This window comes from Antechinus flavipes, chromosome 1 (assembly GCF_016432865.1).
Source record: "Antechinus flavipes isolate AdamAnt ecotype Samford, QLD, Australia chromosome 1, AdamAnt_v2, whole genome shotgun sequence".
Classification (NCBI taxonomy): domain Eukaryota; kingdom Metazoa; phylum Chordata; class Mammalia; order Dasyuromorphia; family Dasyuridae; genus Antechinus; species Antechinus flavipes.
In genome coordinates, this window is record NC_067398.1 from 345,253,279 (window position 1) to 345,270,279 (window position 17,001).

Genomic DNA, 17,001 nt, shown 5'->3' on the forward strand with positions numbered 1-17,001 from the left:
ATAAAATCCAAGATGAGGGGAACCTGAGAGCTGTGCTTGACCTTGCTTTGGTATAAGGAGGTCATTCAATGGTATGTCTGAAAATTTAGCTTTATTTTAATGAGGATTAAGAGTTTGTATCAGACTGGACCTAGATTTGAAGATCTAAAAATGAAAACTACTCCAGTGCCTTTTCAGTAATAATAACCAACATGTGCTTTAAAATTTGTCAGTTGCATTCCATGCATTATCTCATTGGAACTTTCCAATAATTCTGAAGGGAATGGAGAAGAGATGGTGTAATTCCATAGATTCTGTTATCTTCCTTTTTTACACATGAGAAAATCAAGGCTCACAGGTGGTGAATGGCCTAGGATCACATAACTAGATCCAACTCCAGATCTTTTTGACTCCAAGTCCAGTGTTTCACCCAAATTTAGTCAATAAGCATCTATTAAACGCCTATATTTATCAAGCTTCTCAGAGGAACCTGTAGACTGGTTATGATACTTGTATTTCCGTGGTTTTAGATTCTTGCCCCCAGAATTATATCTGAAGGCAGTCGGTTTATGGAAGTGAAACATACAAAATGCTGTTACTGAGTCATTTTGGTATTTTGCCCAAAATCAGTAGTTCCTTGGTCTGTTATGCCCCCTGGTGGCCTCACATAGATACATGTTGTCATGGCTGCCTTGGAACCATAGCATGTTGGAATGTGCGAGCTAGGAGAGTGCTCAGCAGGGATCTAGTATCACCCTTTGTTTTTACAGAAGAGGAAGCTCCAGCCATATTATAGCCCACAATTCCCCCCAGATATCTCCTAATTCCTCTCTTCATCATCCTTGCAGGTGTCAAGTGTCTGAGGCACTCAGAAACTGACCAGAGGGAAAGTTTGAGCAAAAATACGAATTCAAGGAGTAGAGCAAAGAGATTATGGCAGCAGAATTCTAGGGCATTTAGATGATAAGTACAGAACTGTGGAGCTCTAAAAGGAGACGGGATTTTAGCGCTCATTTTGTCCAACCCCCTCATTGTACAGATGAGGAGACTAGCTGTAGCTAGCTGTGGTCTGGCCAAGACTAGATTCTGGCTGTCCCGAGTCCTCTCTTGTTCGAACCTTCTGTCACACCTCAGGTGTCCCACTGAACCACATGCCCTGAGGTGATCACCCATCTTCAAATTGGAAGGAACTTCTGAGGAATCCTAGTGTCAGGGTGCCTCACTGGGAATCCCTCTTTGGCGTATCTGACCCGTGGTCATTCAGCTTTTTTGCTTTAAGACATTTGGCGAGGGGAAGCTCCCTCCCTTTTGAGGAGGCAGCCTGCTATGCTTCTGGGTAGCACCAGTTGTAATTGCTAGTTTCTTTCTTGATGTTAAACACAAAGTCACATCTTCATAATTTCCGTCTTTCTTCTGAGGTTAAGTAAAACAACCCAAATCCCTCTTTCATTGATAGTCTTTTAAATGATAATAGCTGTCATATCTCCCTTATTCTCCCCCCCCCTCCCCCATTCCTCTTTTGAGATTAAATGCTCTCAATTCCTCAGTTAATCATTGAACTATAGGAGATGGAAGGGACATCAGACTATTTAGACCAATTCCAAGTTTTATAGACAAAGAAACTCAGGCCAACTAGGACTTGCCATAGGTTATAAGATTCCACATTCAACACTGATATGATGAGACTGTTTTCTATATTAGTCACTGTCATATGAACTCTATCTGTATTGTCAATATCTTTCCTAAAATGTGGTGACTAGAACTAAACACACTCCTGAAGATGGAATCCTAAGATCCCTTTCTCCCCTTTCTCCCATGTGTATGTGTCCCCCCCTTTTTTTTAAACAAGATACATTGGAGAGACAGGGAGTCCCTGAGCAGGCCCTAGAAGGACTTTCAATTAGTTATAGATAAACAATTCAAAGTACCATGGTTTGTCTTTAGTTAATTTTTAGTAAGTTCATAAAATTCATTAATTTAGGGCACTGCATAGGTGCTTAATGTGAAGTGCAATTTAGAACCAAGACCTGGCTCCTTTTAATTTGTCCCTATGAGAGTTCCAAGACCAGTTCGATCTGTACATAAGGGAGGCGTAAGAGGGAATCATTCAAGGTATGGGGGATCCCTGATCCCTCCCTTGCCTCCACAAACACCTGGCTCAATTCTCTGGCTTTCTGCTTTCCATCTGACTTGAGCCAGGAGTATTGTTTGTTTTGCTTTATTTTAAGAGGATGTTATTATTTACCAAATCAAACCAAATCACCCTTTCTCTTCAGCCCCCCTCATACCTTTTTTCTTTTACCTCTCCCCATTGATTATATTTGCAAGCACCCTGTGCATCTAATTTCTATTTTTATATAAGCAAATAAAAAGTAAAGAATATGATTTAATTTCTTTGTGCTTTTATGTTTTAATAATTTTTACCTTTAAGTGGCAATTTTGGTGTTTCTTATCACAGATTTTGGCTGTATTCCTTTTTGTACTCTGTGGCATCAAATAATGTGTTTTTTATTAAACAAAAGTTTTTGTGTCTCTCTTAAAGCACCAGCGACAGCTTTCTCTACCACTTACTCAAACTAAATCATCTCCCAAAAGAGGATTTTTCAGGGAAGAAACAGACCACTTAATAAAAAACCTCTTGGGCAAGAGAATTAGCAAACTCATTAATTCTTCTGATGAACTTCATGACAGTTTTCGAGAATTCTACGACAGCTGGCACAGCAAAACTGTTGATTATCATGGACTGCTGCTTCCTCACATAGAGGGTCCAGAAATTAAGGTGTGGGCTCAGCGCTGCTTGCGCTGGATCCCAGAAGCCCAGATCTTGGCCGGCGGCCCGGTGGCCATGATGACCAAAGTCTTGGAAATGATGGAGGAGGTGAAGAGCTTGCAGAAGAAGATTGACGAGAAGCCCAGTGGCCAGCCAGCGCCCCGCCTGGAAGCCCTGCCGCTGCTGAGGAGGCCCGCCCGCCTCTCCTCTCTGTTTCCTTTTTCCCTGCTCCAGAGGCACTCCTCCAAGCCAGTCTTGCCCACCAATAGTTGGAAGACTTTGGGAGATGAAGAAGACCTGGCCAAACAAGAGGATGAGTTTGTTGATCTGGGCGATGTATGACTTCAGTTCTTTGTTTTTTGTTTTTTTCCAGTTGCTCAAATTGTGGAAAAAGAAGATCATTAAAGACTGTAATGGATGTCAAACATTTTGTCCCCAGACACGAAAATGTTTCATAGTATGGGCTAATATGGAGGGCTTTTTTTTGGTAGTTTCAGCTATGTCATCACTAGCCCAGTGATTAGGAAAATGGATGGTTCTTGTTTTGTATTTGTTGAATATGATTAATGAAAGACTATGCAACTGAAACTATGTCTAAGAATGTTAATTGCAAGGTGTTATAACTTGACACTTGAATAGGACCATGTCCTTTTGTGTAATTTTTATTAAGTAACCGTAAAGAAGATGTTTTCATATCTAGATCACAGCTAAATGACTTGATCAATTATTCTTGGTCTTAACACTTGGCTAAAATTCTTTCTGTGCCAAAATTGTTACCCAGTCAGTAAGAAGAATCAGTTTTCTTATCCATTTCATTTTAAGATACCTCTAAAAATATATTTGTATAAAGGATCAAAAGATTTATTTAGGGATTGGGAGGAATGTAAAGATGCTATAATATATATTTAAACAAAACAATTCCTTGTTTTTTACATCTCAGCCTTGAAAGACTGAGAAAATTTCAGATCCTTCACTTCTTAGTCATTTCCTTTCCACCTTTTCATTGCTTAACTTTGTAGATAATGAAAAGAACAGATTTAGGAATCCATTTTCATAGGCTAGCAGCTATCCACCCTTCTCTACACCTCATTCATTTATTCATTTAGCAATGTGTATTAAGCACCTTCTGTGTGCAAGATGCTATGTAAGCTGCACTTACTACCATTCTTCCACTTTCTTGATGCCTTGGTATGCTTATTTCTAGTTGCTTGCTGCTAATCCTACTAGTCTGACTGAAGATTTCTTCAGTTTGCTAGAGGAGCCTACAATTCTTTCTAAAGAGGGTGAATTTTTCATCTGAGTCTCCCAGTATTTGAAGCTAATTGTTTAATGTTTCTCTTAGTGTGCAGTGAGACTCTAGACCTCTGTTCCTAGAGCATTAAAAAACAGTAGCCTTCTGTGGCAATCCCAAAGTTGTCCTTTGATAGTCTGTCCCATGTACAGACTGATAGAATATGATCCTTTTTGAATGTGGCTTTTCACTTAGGAAAGCATTTGAACATTGGAATTGAGTTACTTAATATCTTATAGTACCTCAGTGATTTTAAAAGCCATAGAAGAAACATGATTTTATGCCTGACACCTCTTTTAGATCTGCTGTATGAATAATATATTTTTATGCAAAAAAGTACACTTTGTAAGAACCAGTTATTTTACTCTTGGTGTGACCTGTCAACTTCTACATGAGAAAGAAAAAAAAAAAATCTCATTTGTTTCAGAGATTTCTAATCAATCTTTCCTTTTTGTATTTGTACATGTTTGATATCTAATAATAGACCCTTTGGTAATTGTTAGATGTTGGAAAAGCTTTTAATTGCTCAAGGACAATGACAAAGAATGTTGAAACTGTTTGAGAGCTTTCTAAGTTTGCACTGAATCATCTGTACACATATAGTAAATTGTTGATTGTTCTCCCATCTCCATGTTAATTTATGAGCCAGGTTGAATTTATTTAGATGAGAGATGCAGAGACTGGGGGAGAATAGGATTAACAGGGGTGGAAGGAGATGCACCAACAAAAAGTTTGAGTCTCGGTTGCCTTATGAGTCTTTGTAGTGAGGACAGTGTTAAGCTTTCAACAGCAATTTTTACAAGGACACTAGTTCCGTAGCTCCCTTCATTGGCCTTCTTTGACTAGCACTAACCTCTCTACACTGCTCCACTTTCTCATCCTCCTCTCTACCCGCCAAATACACTATGGAGCTAACTATTTTTGTTACCATATTATAAAGTGAATATTTATATAGTAGCCTATAAAATCCTTGGATTTTTAGTAAACATGCATTCCAAAAATGCTTTGTTTGATACTTCTTGCTCCAGAAATCTTAGATTAAAGTCACATATCTGTGACCATTGTAATAGTAGATAAATGTGCATTGGAATATTTTTATATACTTTTGAAAACTGTAGTCCAAGAAAAGAAGATTAAGCTGTTACAATTTGTAAGGTTATGATAGTTATGTATTTATATTTGAAATCATATTTCTATAACTTGTATTTGTGTACAAAATTCTCAAATGGGTTTATATATTGTGAAATTTTTATTAAAGATTGAAACATGGGAAGTGCTTAATTGTAAAAGCTAAAGTAAAACCATTTAAAACCTTGTTGAAAAAGCTGCACTGCAAGTTTAGAAATGTATATTAATTTACTGTATATAATATCCTGAATTTCTCTTTATACCTCCAAGTTTTTACACTGAATACAAGCTAGCTTTAATTGAATTTAAAATATGCCTGTTTTTGTGTTGTGGTTTTTTTGGTGTTTTTTGTGTTTTTTTTTTTTTTTTGAGGAATAAGCTGTTGGGCAAGATCTGTATAAATTTGCTTTTTATTTTACTGTAAGTACAATTAGAGTTTATACTTGTATCACACTGCAACATATCTGATTGCAGGAATTAAAGCACAGTTTAAAAATAACATCCTATTTTGTGTGATGCATTGTGTATCATGTCTGTTCCAGCATGGGATGATTGAAAAACAAGGAAAATCATAGACATACACAATCTCTACTAAAATAATGCTGTCTTGCCCTTTGTCTTTTCCCTTCTTTTTTTGACCAGAAGAGGCAAACCATTGAAGCTGGAATCAAAAATATTTGAGTTCAAATTTGAGGTTTTTTATAATACTTGTATATAGAGTTATGCTGGAGCTAACTCTTATCAGAGAGACTTTTAGAACTTAAATTGTGTACATTTACACCTCCCTCAGAAATTGGCAAAAGCTATAATTTTAGGGCTTGATTTATTGTTTTGTGGACTATCTAAAGTGATGGAAAAATGTTAACAATGTAAATTAAACTTAAAAGTGTATCATGGGTATTTTTTTTCTCCCAGAGAGAAAGGAGATGCAAAACATTACCAGCACATTTCTCCTTGTGTACAGATAGGACTTTGGACGGCTTCCTTGACCCCTATGGTTCTCATTTTTCTGATTTCTTAAGATAAAGGGTCTAAACTAGGTGATTTCTTAAGTCCTCTATTGCTTGAAAAACAAAATCTTACCAGGAATTAACATAGCTCATCACCTGTCTGTCTCCTCTTGCTTTTGTTTCTTCCCTCCTCCCCAAAATTCCACTTTAACATTGTCTGCTTCATTTGAGGAAATGTTGATGTAAGAGAATTTTATATAAAGAATGAATTTTTCCTCCATTGCTAAGTGGAAAGTGCTATGTGTTTTTCTCATTCAGAATAAGTTTCTTGTCTGCTATACTTCTTTAGATCCTAAGCACTTTTTTTTTTTTTTTTTTTTACTGTTACCAAGGATTGAATCTTACTTGCTAAGCATATATAGCAATATCCTAAAGTGACTGTTAGATGTTCCCAACTAGGAGAGTTCTCTCTCTAGGTTTCTTTTGTTGAAGATTGTATTTTAGTACAATAGAAAATAGATCTATCCCTAGGGTAAAGATAATTGTGTGAGCGTCTTTAGGCTCCTTAATATTCTTTAGGGACTATAATAACTCATTTTACATATATTACATAATGATTCAGGAAAGTTCCCTTAGTAGGGGCAGCATTAGAGTTACTCCAGAATGCTCTTTTATACTTGCTTTTTTCTCTTTTTCCCTTCCCCTTTCAAGAATTGCCTTGATAATTTAAAACTTCATTATGTTCCTTTCCCCTCTTCTCATGAAGTACTAAGACCTTTGTCTGATAACAACCTAATCAGTCATGGGTAATATACCAAGCCAGATGTTTTAAAATTCACTTAAACTTTTTACTTAGTTTTTTCAGCAATACAATGATCCAAGACAGTTTCAAAGGACTCATGATGAAAAATGCTGTCCATTTTCAGAGAAAGAACTAACTGATGGAGCCTAAATTCATTCGAAGCCTATTTTTCATCTCTTTTTTTGTAAATTTTTTATTTTTAGTCTATGATTTCTTTTATAACATGACTAATACAAAAATATGTTTTGCACAATTGCATGTGTATAACCTGTATCAAATTGCTTGCCATGTTAGGGAGGCAAAGGGAGGGAGGGAGAATTTTCTTGAGAAAATTTAGAACTCAGTTCACTTAAACATTAAACATTTCCCAGAAAACTGCTTTTAAAAAAAGTCTTAATTTTTCTGAGTAGATTACTAGCCAACTACTGTTGGCTAGATCTGAATCTTGGTGGTTTTTTTTACATGCTATTATTGCATTCTTTATCTTTTTCAGTACAAAGATAATAGAGCACATAAACATAAATACATGTACTTTAGTGTGTTTTTAAAGTTTAGATGTTTAATGCTGCTTTCCACCTTTTTCTGGTTCTTTAACAAAAAAAAAAAAGAGTTAATTGAGAAAGTAGCCTCTATAAATGTAGGTTTAGGTTGGTTTGGGTGATCCTTTCCCCCCACCCTCCCAATGTGGAATTGTTGAGACTTGTCTGTTATTTTCATAAAAGGTTTGAGGGAAATTAATGTTGCCCCATCTACCAAAAAATCTGAGGCAAAAATGGATCTTAAAAATGGTCTCCTCAGTTTTGATCTGGAAAGTGTTTCTTGATTATCTGATTCCTTGATATTGCTGCATAGTAATCAAGAAGGATATTTAAAAACAAATAGAAAATTGTCTATCTTTATTAAAGCTATGATACCCATGTGTCTGAAATACTATGTGTAGTTGTGTAACAAAACTCCCTAGTAGTACGAGCAACTTGAATATAAAAAGCTCTAATTTCTATCTCTATATGGTTGGGAATGAAAGAAAGGATTCCAGATTTTTATCCTGTAGTGCTTCTAATTCACTACCTTTGCATCCCTAATTTGTTTTTTCCTTTGGCTGATAAAAATTTCATCTGATTATAGTATTTGTCAAGAAGAGAAGAAAAGATATTCTTACCATATTACCTGAGTCTAGGTGGATAGAGTTATGATATAATATTTCCTTAAAGGCCTCAAGACAATTGAGAACTTCAGAGATCCCACCTGGTTACAGGATCAAACATAAAGTATCATGGGAATCTTCAAATTATTCTCAGGCTCATTAGAACAGGACTGTTGTTAATGCAAAACAGTGATCAAGTTTGTAAATTGGTTGCTGATTTCCTATTGCATTTCAGTAATTCAGATCTTTCTTTTAATAGAGTTCAGTATAGAAAGATAAAAAGCTATCAATTCATTAGTGGCAGATATAAATCAGATTTTTCTTTTCCCATAATTCTTATAGTCACTCCTCTTTCCAGATTCATATTGTGAGACTTTTAGAACACATTAAACATTTGAAATGCTTACAAAAATAATCAGGTTGAAAATCATCCTAGATAACAATAAAGAGTATAATCTGAAAACCAAGTTTATTATGTATCAATTTTATCCAGTCTTACATGATAGTCACATTCTTCCAGAATCATCAATATTAATTCCCAAAGCAAAAATCTCTTAATTGCTATATGACCCTGGGCAAATCACTTAACCCCAATTGCCTCAGTAAAAAAAAAAAAAAAAAAATCTCTTAATCCAGGCAAATTTACAACTCTATCAAACATCTAAAGAACATAATATTCTTTTGTTACATAAACTGTTTAATAGTAAGAAAAAAAGAAAACATTGCTATATTCATTTTAAGAGAAATATGGTTCTTTTGGTCTAGACATAAAATGTTTTTCTGAGGAAAACCCAAATGTTAGTACAAGTCAGATGGTTTTCAAAAAGATGATAGCAGTACATTTAAAAAAATTATTCACTATGTTGGACCAGAAATGCAAAGATAGTTAAACACAAAAAAAGATTATAGCATTGGCTCTGAAGTCAACAGATTGCTAGATGATGTAGTGGATAAAGCACTGGACACTTGAAATCAGGAAGACTCAACTTCTTGAGTTCAAATCTGGCCTCAAATATTATCTGTGTGACTCTGGGCAGATCACTAAACCTTTTTTAATCTCAGTTTCCTCAGTTGTAAAATGAGCTAGCAAAGGAAATGGCAAACTAGTCCAGTATCTTTGCCAAGAAGACCCCAAAATGGGATCACAAAGAGTTGGCTGTGACTTACAATAACAAAACTAGAATCAGAGAAATGGATTTCAAATACATTAAATACTGATTCTGACCTATATGATCTTTGACAAGACATTTAACCTTGAGCATCTGTCTTCTTATCTGTAAAATAAGGGGTGTTAGAACACATGGTTTCTAAGGTCTCTTCCAATTCTAGATCTATGATCTCATAGACTACTAAATGCAGAAACAATATTCAACAAAATATAACACTAATGTTTTCTTGAACATCTAAAAGCATAGGAATAAAAACTAGCAGTTATCAAACGGATCATAAAACCAAGAACTAGCATTATTTATAGTGGCGAAATACTGAAGACATTCCCAGTTAAATCAGATATAAAGCAAAGATGTCTACCATTTCCACTGTTTCCTAACATAATGTTAGAAATGGTAACTATACTAATAAAGCCAAAAAAAGGAAATTTGAGAACCCAAGCAGAGATTTTAAAAAGTTTTATTAAATGATATGGTAATTTATGTAAAAACCTTCAAGAAAAAATAATTGTAAAAACTGAGACAATTAACATATATTAAATAGCAGGTAAATTAGGGTCATTCACTGGAATCGTTTTAATGAGAATTATTCATATCACTAGCCCTGAAGTCAGCAGAACCTGAGTTCAAATGTGGCCTCAGACACATAACACTTCCTAGCTGTACGACTATGAGCAAGTCACTTAACCCCAATTGCCTAAGCAAAAAAAAAATATATATATATATATATATATAATTAATTTAATTAAATTTTAAAAATAAAAAAGAATTACTCATACGAGTTGGAAAATTTTTAGGATGGAAAGCCTATTCTCCCACTTAGAGCAAATCCTATTTTAGGTGACAAAGATCTCTTCAAGATGAGGAACTGAGTAAAATTTTGCATCCACCCTAGAGAAAAGAAAAAGAGAATACCCATAAACAAAACTTGAATGTTCAAACAAAATTTATTTAAGGATATCAAGGACAAAGATCGGGTGGAGATGATAAGAGGCTCTATGGTCCTCCAAATCTGCAGGTAGTGGTATAACTCTTCCTCAGGATTCAAGTCTCATCTCATTTATGTTGGAAATGTGCCCTCTTTTTCAGGAGTTTCAAGATGATAATTGTCAGGTTCAAAGTATTATCTGGTGTGTTGGCGTCCTGATCCACCCTTTGTGAAGACTTCAATCACAACTTTAATTTAATCTGTATATTGTGTATGTATCTACTTCCTAGTAAGCAATATATTTAATTTTCAATTGTGAAATTCTAAGATGCAAACATTCTTACACACATCACAAAATGAGCCAGAGAAACCAGAAGCCAGATACTTTGAAATTAAATCATGGTAAGTTATGGTTTTTACAGGTTTTATAGCTGCAGCATCCAATTAAACCAACAAAAAATCATCAGCCTTTCTCTGAATTACTAACAAAATGCCAAGAGGAGGAGACAAATAAGGAAATTCCATTTTAAAAACAACCAAATGCATTTGATATCTGGGAATTAGCCTACCAATATAAATGAAATTAGAAAAAAAAATTGCTTGAAGTCATAAAAAATAAGACTACCAAAGGTTAGTATGAAAAATACATAAGAAGAAGAATAGGACTTTGTCCTATCTGATCTTGTTATATGGGAAAGGGCAAGAGGAAATTTGTGATTTCATTAGTATATGGAATTCCTGGTATAAAAACTGCTTCTATTGATGCAGGCTGTCACCTCCCCTGTAAGGTAAGAGAATTCCTTCAGTTATTAAGCAAATAAGTGACCCCACCCATGGTCACTAGATACCCCACCTGCTGTCAGCTAGTATGGATCAGAAATTTGTACTGAACCCAGATTTTTCTGATTCCTCAGCCAGCTCTCTTAACCATTATACCATAATACAAAGTAATAATTATCAAAACTCTCTAGTACTTAATGTTAAAGAAAAAAAAAAGTAGATCAAAGTGACTTCTCCATTTTCAGTCATTTGGTGACTGAGAGGGGCAGAAAATTCATTTTTGTAAAGAAAAAAATATGAAGGATGAAAAATCCTGGCTGAAATGGAGCAATGCGGAGAAGTATTTTTCTGTAAGTAATAAAGTAATAAAAGTTCATGTGTGAAGAAAGCATTTTTTCCATTAAAATATGGGAAAGAACAGATTGCTGGGTTATGTGATCAGCAATATGAAGGACTAGACCATTTTTCCAATCCTGATAAATTCTTCAAAACATGTGTAACAGATAAAGCTATGACATCTGACCCCAAAGGTGCTCACTTAGAGTAGGCAGCCTGAGCCTTCGGTTTTGTGCTCTGGAATCCAATCAGTAATGTCTTTGCTGGTGCAATATCTAATACCAGCATGTCTAAATCTAATCATCAATGAAAAAAAGATAAGACATTTGATTTCTTTTTTTTCATTTTTTAATTAAAGCTTTTTATTTACAAAACATTGTAAATATGGGTAATTTTTAAACATTGACCTTTGCAAAACCTTTTGTTCCAAATTTTCCCCTCCTTTCCCCAACCCCCGCCCCTAGCTGGCAAGTAGTTCAATACATGTTACACATGTTAAAACATATTAGAGCTTTGATTTAAAGGGGAAAAAAAAAAAAGCATTTGAAGCCTTCCTATCTCAACCCTCACCTCCACCAATATGAGCAGATTATTGGATATTCAAACACCTCAGACGATAGAAACATATCAAAGAAAAATGTGTACTTCGATAAATTACCACCTTTCAGGGGCTTATTAAAACCAAAGAAGAAAATTTATTTAGCACCTATCTTGAGTCCAAGCATTTTCTCTGGCTCTTCCCATGCCTAAAATGCTCTTATCCTGTTGGCTTCCCATAAGTCCCAATTTAAATCCCAACTTCTAGAGGAGACTTTTCCTAGGCCTTCCCTCTTTTATTTCCTATTTATCTATCTTATATATTGTTTTTTGTGTGTATACAAATATATACAAAGCAATACACACACACACACACACACACGTATACATATACCTGGATCATAGTAGGTGCTTCATGAATATTGATATGAGTTTTCCTTTTTAAGGCAATAACAGAGGGACCATTAACAAAGATGGATAAAGATGATCATGGGAACTTTAAGAAATAGGAGAAGTGAGAATTAGGCCAGAACATCATGGACTAAAAACTTAAAACCTCTCCGTACATCTTGATGAGGTCCAACAAATCATGATGAGATCCAAGTCACAAAGGTGGGGAGTTCTCCAGATGAATTCATAGACTCAAACCATCTCCAGGCCGAGGGGCAGGGATTTATTGTGACTTAGAAAGGGGAATTAACAAGGTGGTACGGGAAAGGACCGCAGATGTGCTAAGTGAGCTAACTGTGTGTCAGTACATCAGCTGGTCATCCTGACCATCCGTCTGACATCTAGGGCTTAACTTCCAGATGGTAGGAGGTAACAGTGGGCATCAGTACAGATTAGTTCTTTCTGTCCAAGCTAACTCCAAGAGAAGCAGGTTGCTGCCTTTTGTGGCCTTTTGCTGGAGTCCTTTCATCTCCTCAAAAGAAATGGGCCCCAATCTTTTGGGGTACAGGGTCCTTGCATTCTGGAGTTTCTTCTTCTGGGAGTGGGTGTAGAGCTGCCCCTGCCTTATAAGTCCCACTCGAGGGCCCAGAAGCAGGTTGAAGCAGCATCCAGTAGGTGCTTAATCTCAGCTTCAGAAATAGGACAATGTGCAACGTTGGTCATCGTGTGAAGGTGAATGAGCCAGTGCCTAGAGGAAACAAATAGGGTAGGGATGGTAGCATTATAAATGCACTTAGGTATTCCAAGAGTACATGGGCCAAAGTGCTTAAAGCAGCTTAGACACTGGGTAGAGAGGAGGATAGGCGAAGGGATGGCATGGAAACATGAGTAATGACACGCTTGCAGGTGGAGGCTTTCCACTAGGTACACTGGTTGCACAAATTAATATACTTAAAAGAGACTGACTTTATACCAGTTGTAATAAAAGACTTGGGAGGGTGCTTAAATGCTTAATTCCAGAACAGTAAATATCAAATAAGTTGTATTACAGGACACACAGATAATTAATTCCACATTAGTAATAAACTTGAAAAAAATTTTAAAAGTAATAAACTTGAATAAAATTGACTTTTAATTTATATAACACAAAATTTTTCTTAAGTTACATCTTTCTTAAGAAAACTGATTGGAGTAAAATTCTCTTCTCCAAGAGAATCCTGGTATAGTTTCAGTAATCAATAGAATTACAGCTATGTCCTATAAAAAGTTGTATCAATAGCCAATTAATCTTACATCATTTTGAAACATTTAAGGACCTTATTTTATATAGATATATACATCTAGTAAATGCAGATGACTAGACCAAATACTCATTTACCTAACTGTATGGGATATAATGACTACATATTTTCATTTTGACAACAAGAAGACTTTATATATTTACATTGTGCCCATGTCTTCTACTGACCATTTGCTCTGATTATAGAAACTTGATACAAGAGGAAAAAGCAGGGACTTGATTATAACAGCATCAAACTAAAAGCTCATGCCTAAAAGCGCATGCATGTGTGTGTATATACATATATATACACATATATACATATAAATATGAGAGAGGATAAAGCATCCTTAATTCTATCTGATTTCAGGTAAGAGTCATAGGTGACAACCAATTATGTAGAAACAATTCCACTTCATAGCCAGAATCAGGAATAATCAGGTGGGAAATATTCCTAAACAAAAGAACACAACTGGCTTACTGAGCTAAAAGGATCTCACCTTAAGTTTAAGTCAAAAGTCTAACTAGCTTCTACCCAGATACAGACCTTCACCTGTAATAACAGTTCAGAATCACATCCCTCTGAGTAGTTTGTGGCATTTTTCTCAAGTGGTGGATTATTGACTTGATTCACTAGACAATCATACCTGAATTCAAAACTCAAAACTCGTATCAGTTGTAGTCCTGAGAGATTTCATCATGAATAGCAAGTTTCACTAATCACAATTTAGGACCACCTTATTTTTATTTTCATGAAGTTGCAGTAAGCAACAAAAGTTTACCAGCCTCATAAGGTATTTCACTTAACATCTTTCATTTTTTTCTTCTTTTTGAATCTAAACTCATTCTGGTGTAAAAACCAATTAACAAAAATTTCTATATAATAAAAAACTTGTAGATTCTCAGCAAACTCATTCCTTGTTTTCCCAGAGCATATGACCTTGGTCATATCAATAGTTTTAAGAAATCTTGCAAATTTACAAATTCAGAAGAATCAACAGGGATCCCAAAGAAGGGGTTGATCCCACTACTCCTTTCTACTCCATATATCCATTATAGCTATTGTAGATTGTGATTTTTGACACCTCCTCCCACTCCAAAGGCAGGGAGGGATGCTTGCACTCATCTTGTTTCTTTCCTATTCTGGTCTGATATTTGTCCTATTTCTATTTGCTTTTACCATCATATCTCACATAATCTTCATTGCATTGTGCATGTTTTCTTTCTCTCTCTCTTCCCTAATCCCATCCCTGCTTTACTCAGGAAAGGGGGCAGGGGAACAAAAAAACTCCTTCCTTTAAAGTTTTATAAAATTTAATCCTTATTTTTCTTTAAAATAAATTCTACAGTTGTACTTCAAAACTTGCTAAGAAGTTTCAGCAGGGGGTGAGTTCCTAGAATTACCCCCAAAGTCTCAAGATTTCTTTCCTACAGTCTTAAAATGACTAATTGCCAAACTCCTTAACGATTAATGTCAAAATCCTCCAGAATCTGCTGAGATGTTTCTAGTAGTTCTACAACTTTATCTAACCTAGCAGGCTTTTTCCTTTTTGATTAAAATCTAATTTGCCATAGAAAGCTTAAGATGCAAGCTAATTAATGAATCTTTCCCAGTATCCTCTCTATCTACAATCCTTAGAAGTTTTTCTTCTTTTTAATAAAGCTTTTTATCTTTGAAACACATGCATAGTTTTTAATATTCACCCTTACAAAACTTTGTGTCCCAGATTTTTTCTCATCTCCTCCCCAAAATGGCAAATAATTCAATATATGGCAAATATGTGCAATTCTTTTATACATATTTCCACAATTATTATGCTGCACAAGAAAAATCAGATCAAAAAGAGAAAAAAATGAGAAAACAAAATACAAGCAAACAAAAAGGTGAAAATACTATGTTGTGATCCACATTCAGTTCTGATAGTCCCCTTTCTGGATGCAGATGACTCTCCATCACAAGACCATTGGAACTGGCCTGAATCACCTCATTGTTGAAAAAAGCCACATCCATCAGAATTGATCATCACATAATTGTTGCTGTATACAATATTCTCTTGGTTCTACTCACTTCACTTAGCATCAGTTCATATAAGTAAAAGTTGTTCTTTCTGACTGCATTTTCAATCTTTCAAGGAAACAGAATCTTGCTCACAGCACGAACATGACACAGCACGAACACGAATATTACAGAGACAAAATGGCAAGATAAATACAGACAGCAAAGTGCACAATGAAAACATTGATTTAAGGGGAGTCTCAAGATATGGAGAGGGGAACTGTCCCAAATTTGCCACAAGCTATGAAGAGAGAAAGGGAACCAGAGCTCATAGAGTCATTCGCTTCTGCTAGCGTCCCAGAGAGGGAAAAAACTAACAGTAGATACTCAGAGACAAGGAGTTCTCTGTCCAGAGGGAGTTCTGCAAGAGCCGGTGACAGGTTCAGCCCAAAGACTTCCCTGGTAATTGAAGGGAGGACCCAATTACAAGACAAATGGAGGGAGACAGGAGGCTTGCCTTGTTATCAGACTGATCCTCATAAGGGGCACCCAAAATGATGAGGTACAAGAAGTCATGAAGATAGGGAGTCCTACAGAATAACTCAGTTTCAAAACCATCTCTAGATCAAGGGAGAATGCTTTATCATGATACTTAGCAAGTGGACAAAGTCCGTAAAGAACTCATAATTAACAAAGGGAAAGTGGGACCTTTTGTAGGGAAGGACCCTAAACAAGGTGTGCAAACTATGCTAATTGTGTGCATCAGTAAATCAACTGGCCTTCATGGCCCTTTTATACAAGATAGCCTCAGGGATTGAGCTCTATAGCTTAACCTCCAGATTATATAAGGAATGGTGGGCCGCACAGGATCTATATACACTAACTCCCCAGGGTCAGCTTGCTCCTTACTGGGGCCCACTCAGATCCTAGATTGCTTCCTGAGACACATGGTCTTTTGTTGGATTCCATTCACTCCCTCAATTTACACATTCTATTTTGTGAGATTAAACTGTAAAACTAGAGGAGTTTTATAAAATTTGAGAAGGGAGATGGGACTCTTACACAGCATGGTGCAGTGGAAAAGAATGCTGGAATTGGAATCTGCAAGATCTGATTTGAAATCCCTCTTGAAATACTTACTATGTATTAACTTCTCAGTCTCAGTTTCCTCATCTGTAAAATGGGGATAATAATAACACCTATCATTCAAGGTTGTTGTAGAAATAAAATTATCATTTATAAATTACTTTACAAAACCTAAAGCACTATATGAATGCTAGCTATTATTTTTACAAGTACCCAGAAAGATCACTATATCCCTTGCTTTTATGGACAACATCCTATTTTAAGAAAGGAGACATCAAAGTCCCTAGGAGCATACAGGATGGAAAGGAATGGCTGAGGTAATTGGGGTTTGTTCAGAGTCACAAAGGCAGGAAGTGCTAAGTGTATGAAGCTAGATTTGAACTCAGATCCTCCTGAATTCAGGGCTGGTACTCTATCCACTGTGCCATCTAGCTGC

At 35.8% G+C, this 17,001-nt stretch overlaps 1 protein-coding gene across 2 annotated transcripts in view; it reads left to right on the top strand.

Moving 5' to 3' along the window:
• Nucleotides 1–17,001, top strand: part of MTMR12 (myotubularin related protein 12) — a 137,127-nt gene that overhangs the window by 88,096 nt on the left and 32,030 nt on the right. The window contains exon 16 of one of the 2 annotated variants that reach the window (XM_051969554.1): nucleotides 2,522–6,059. The exons of the other annotated variant lie outside the window; for it this stretch is intronic. Within the exon in view, the coding sequence (XP_051825514.1) occupies nucleotides 2,522–3,091 (570 nt within the window). The 3' untranslated portion in view covers nucleotides 3,092–6,059. Of the gene's footprint in view, nucleotides 1–2,521; nucleotides 6,060–17,001 lie in introns of those variants that run through there. 2 annotated transcript variants of the gene reach the window in all.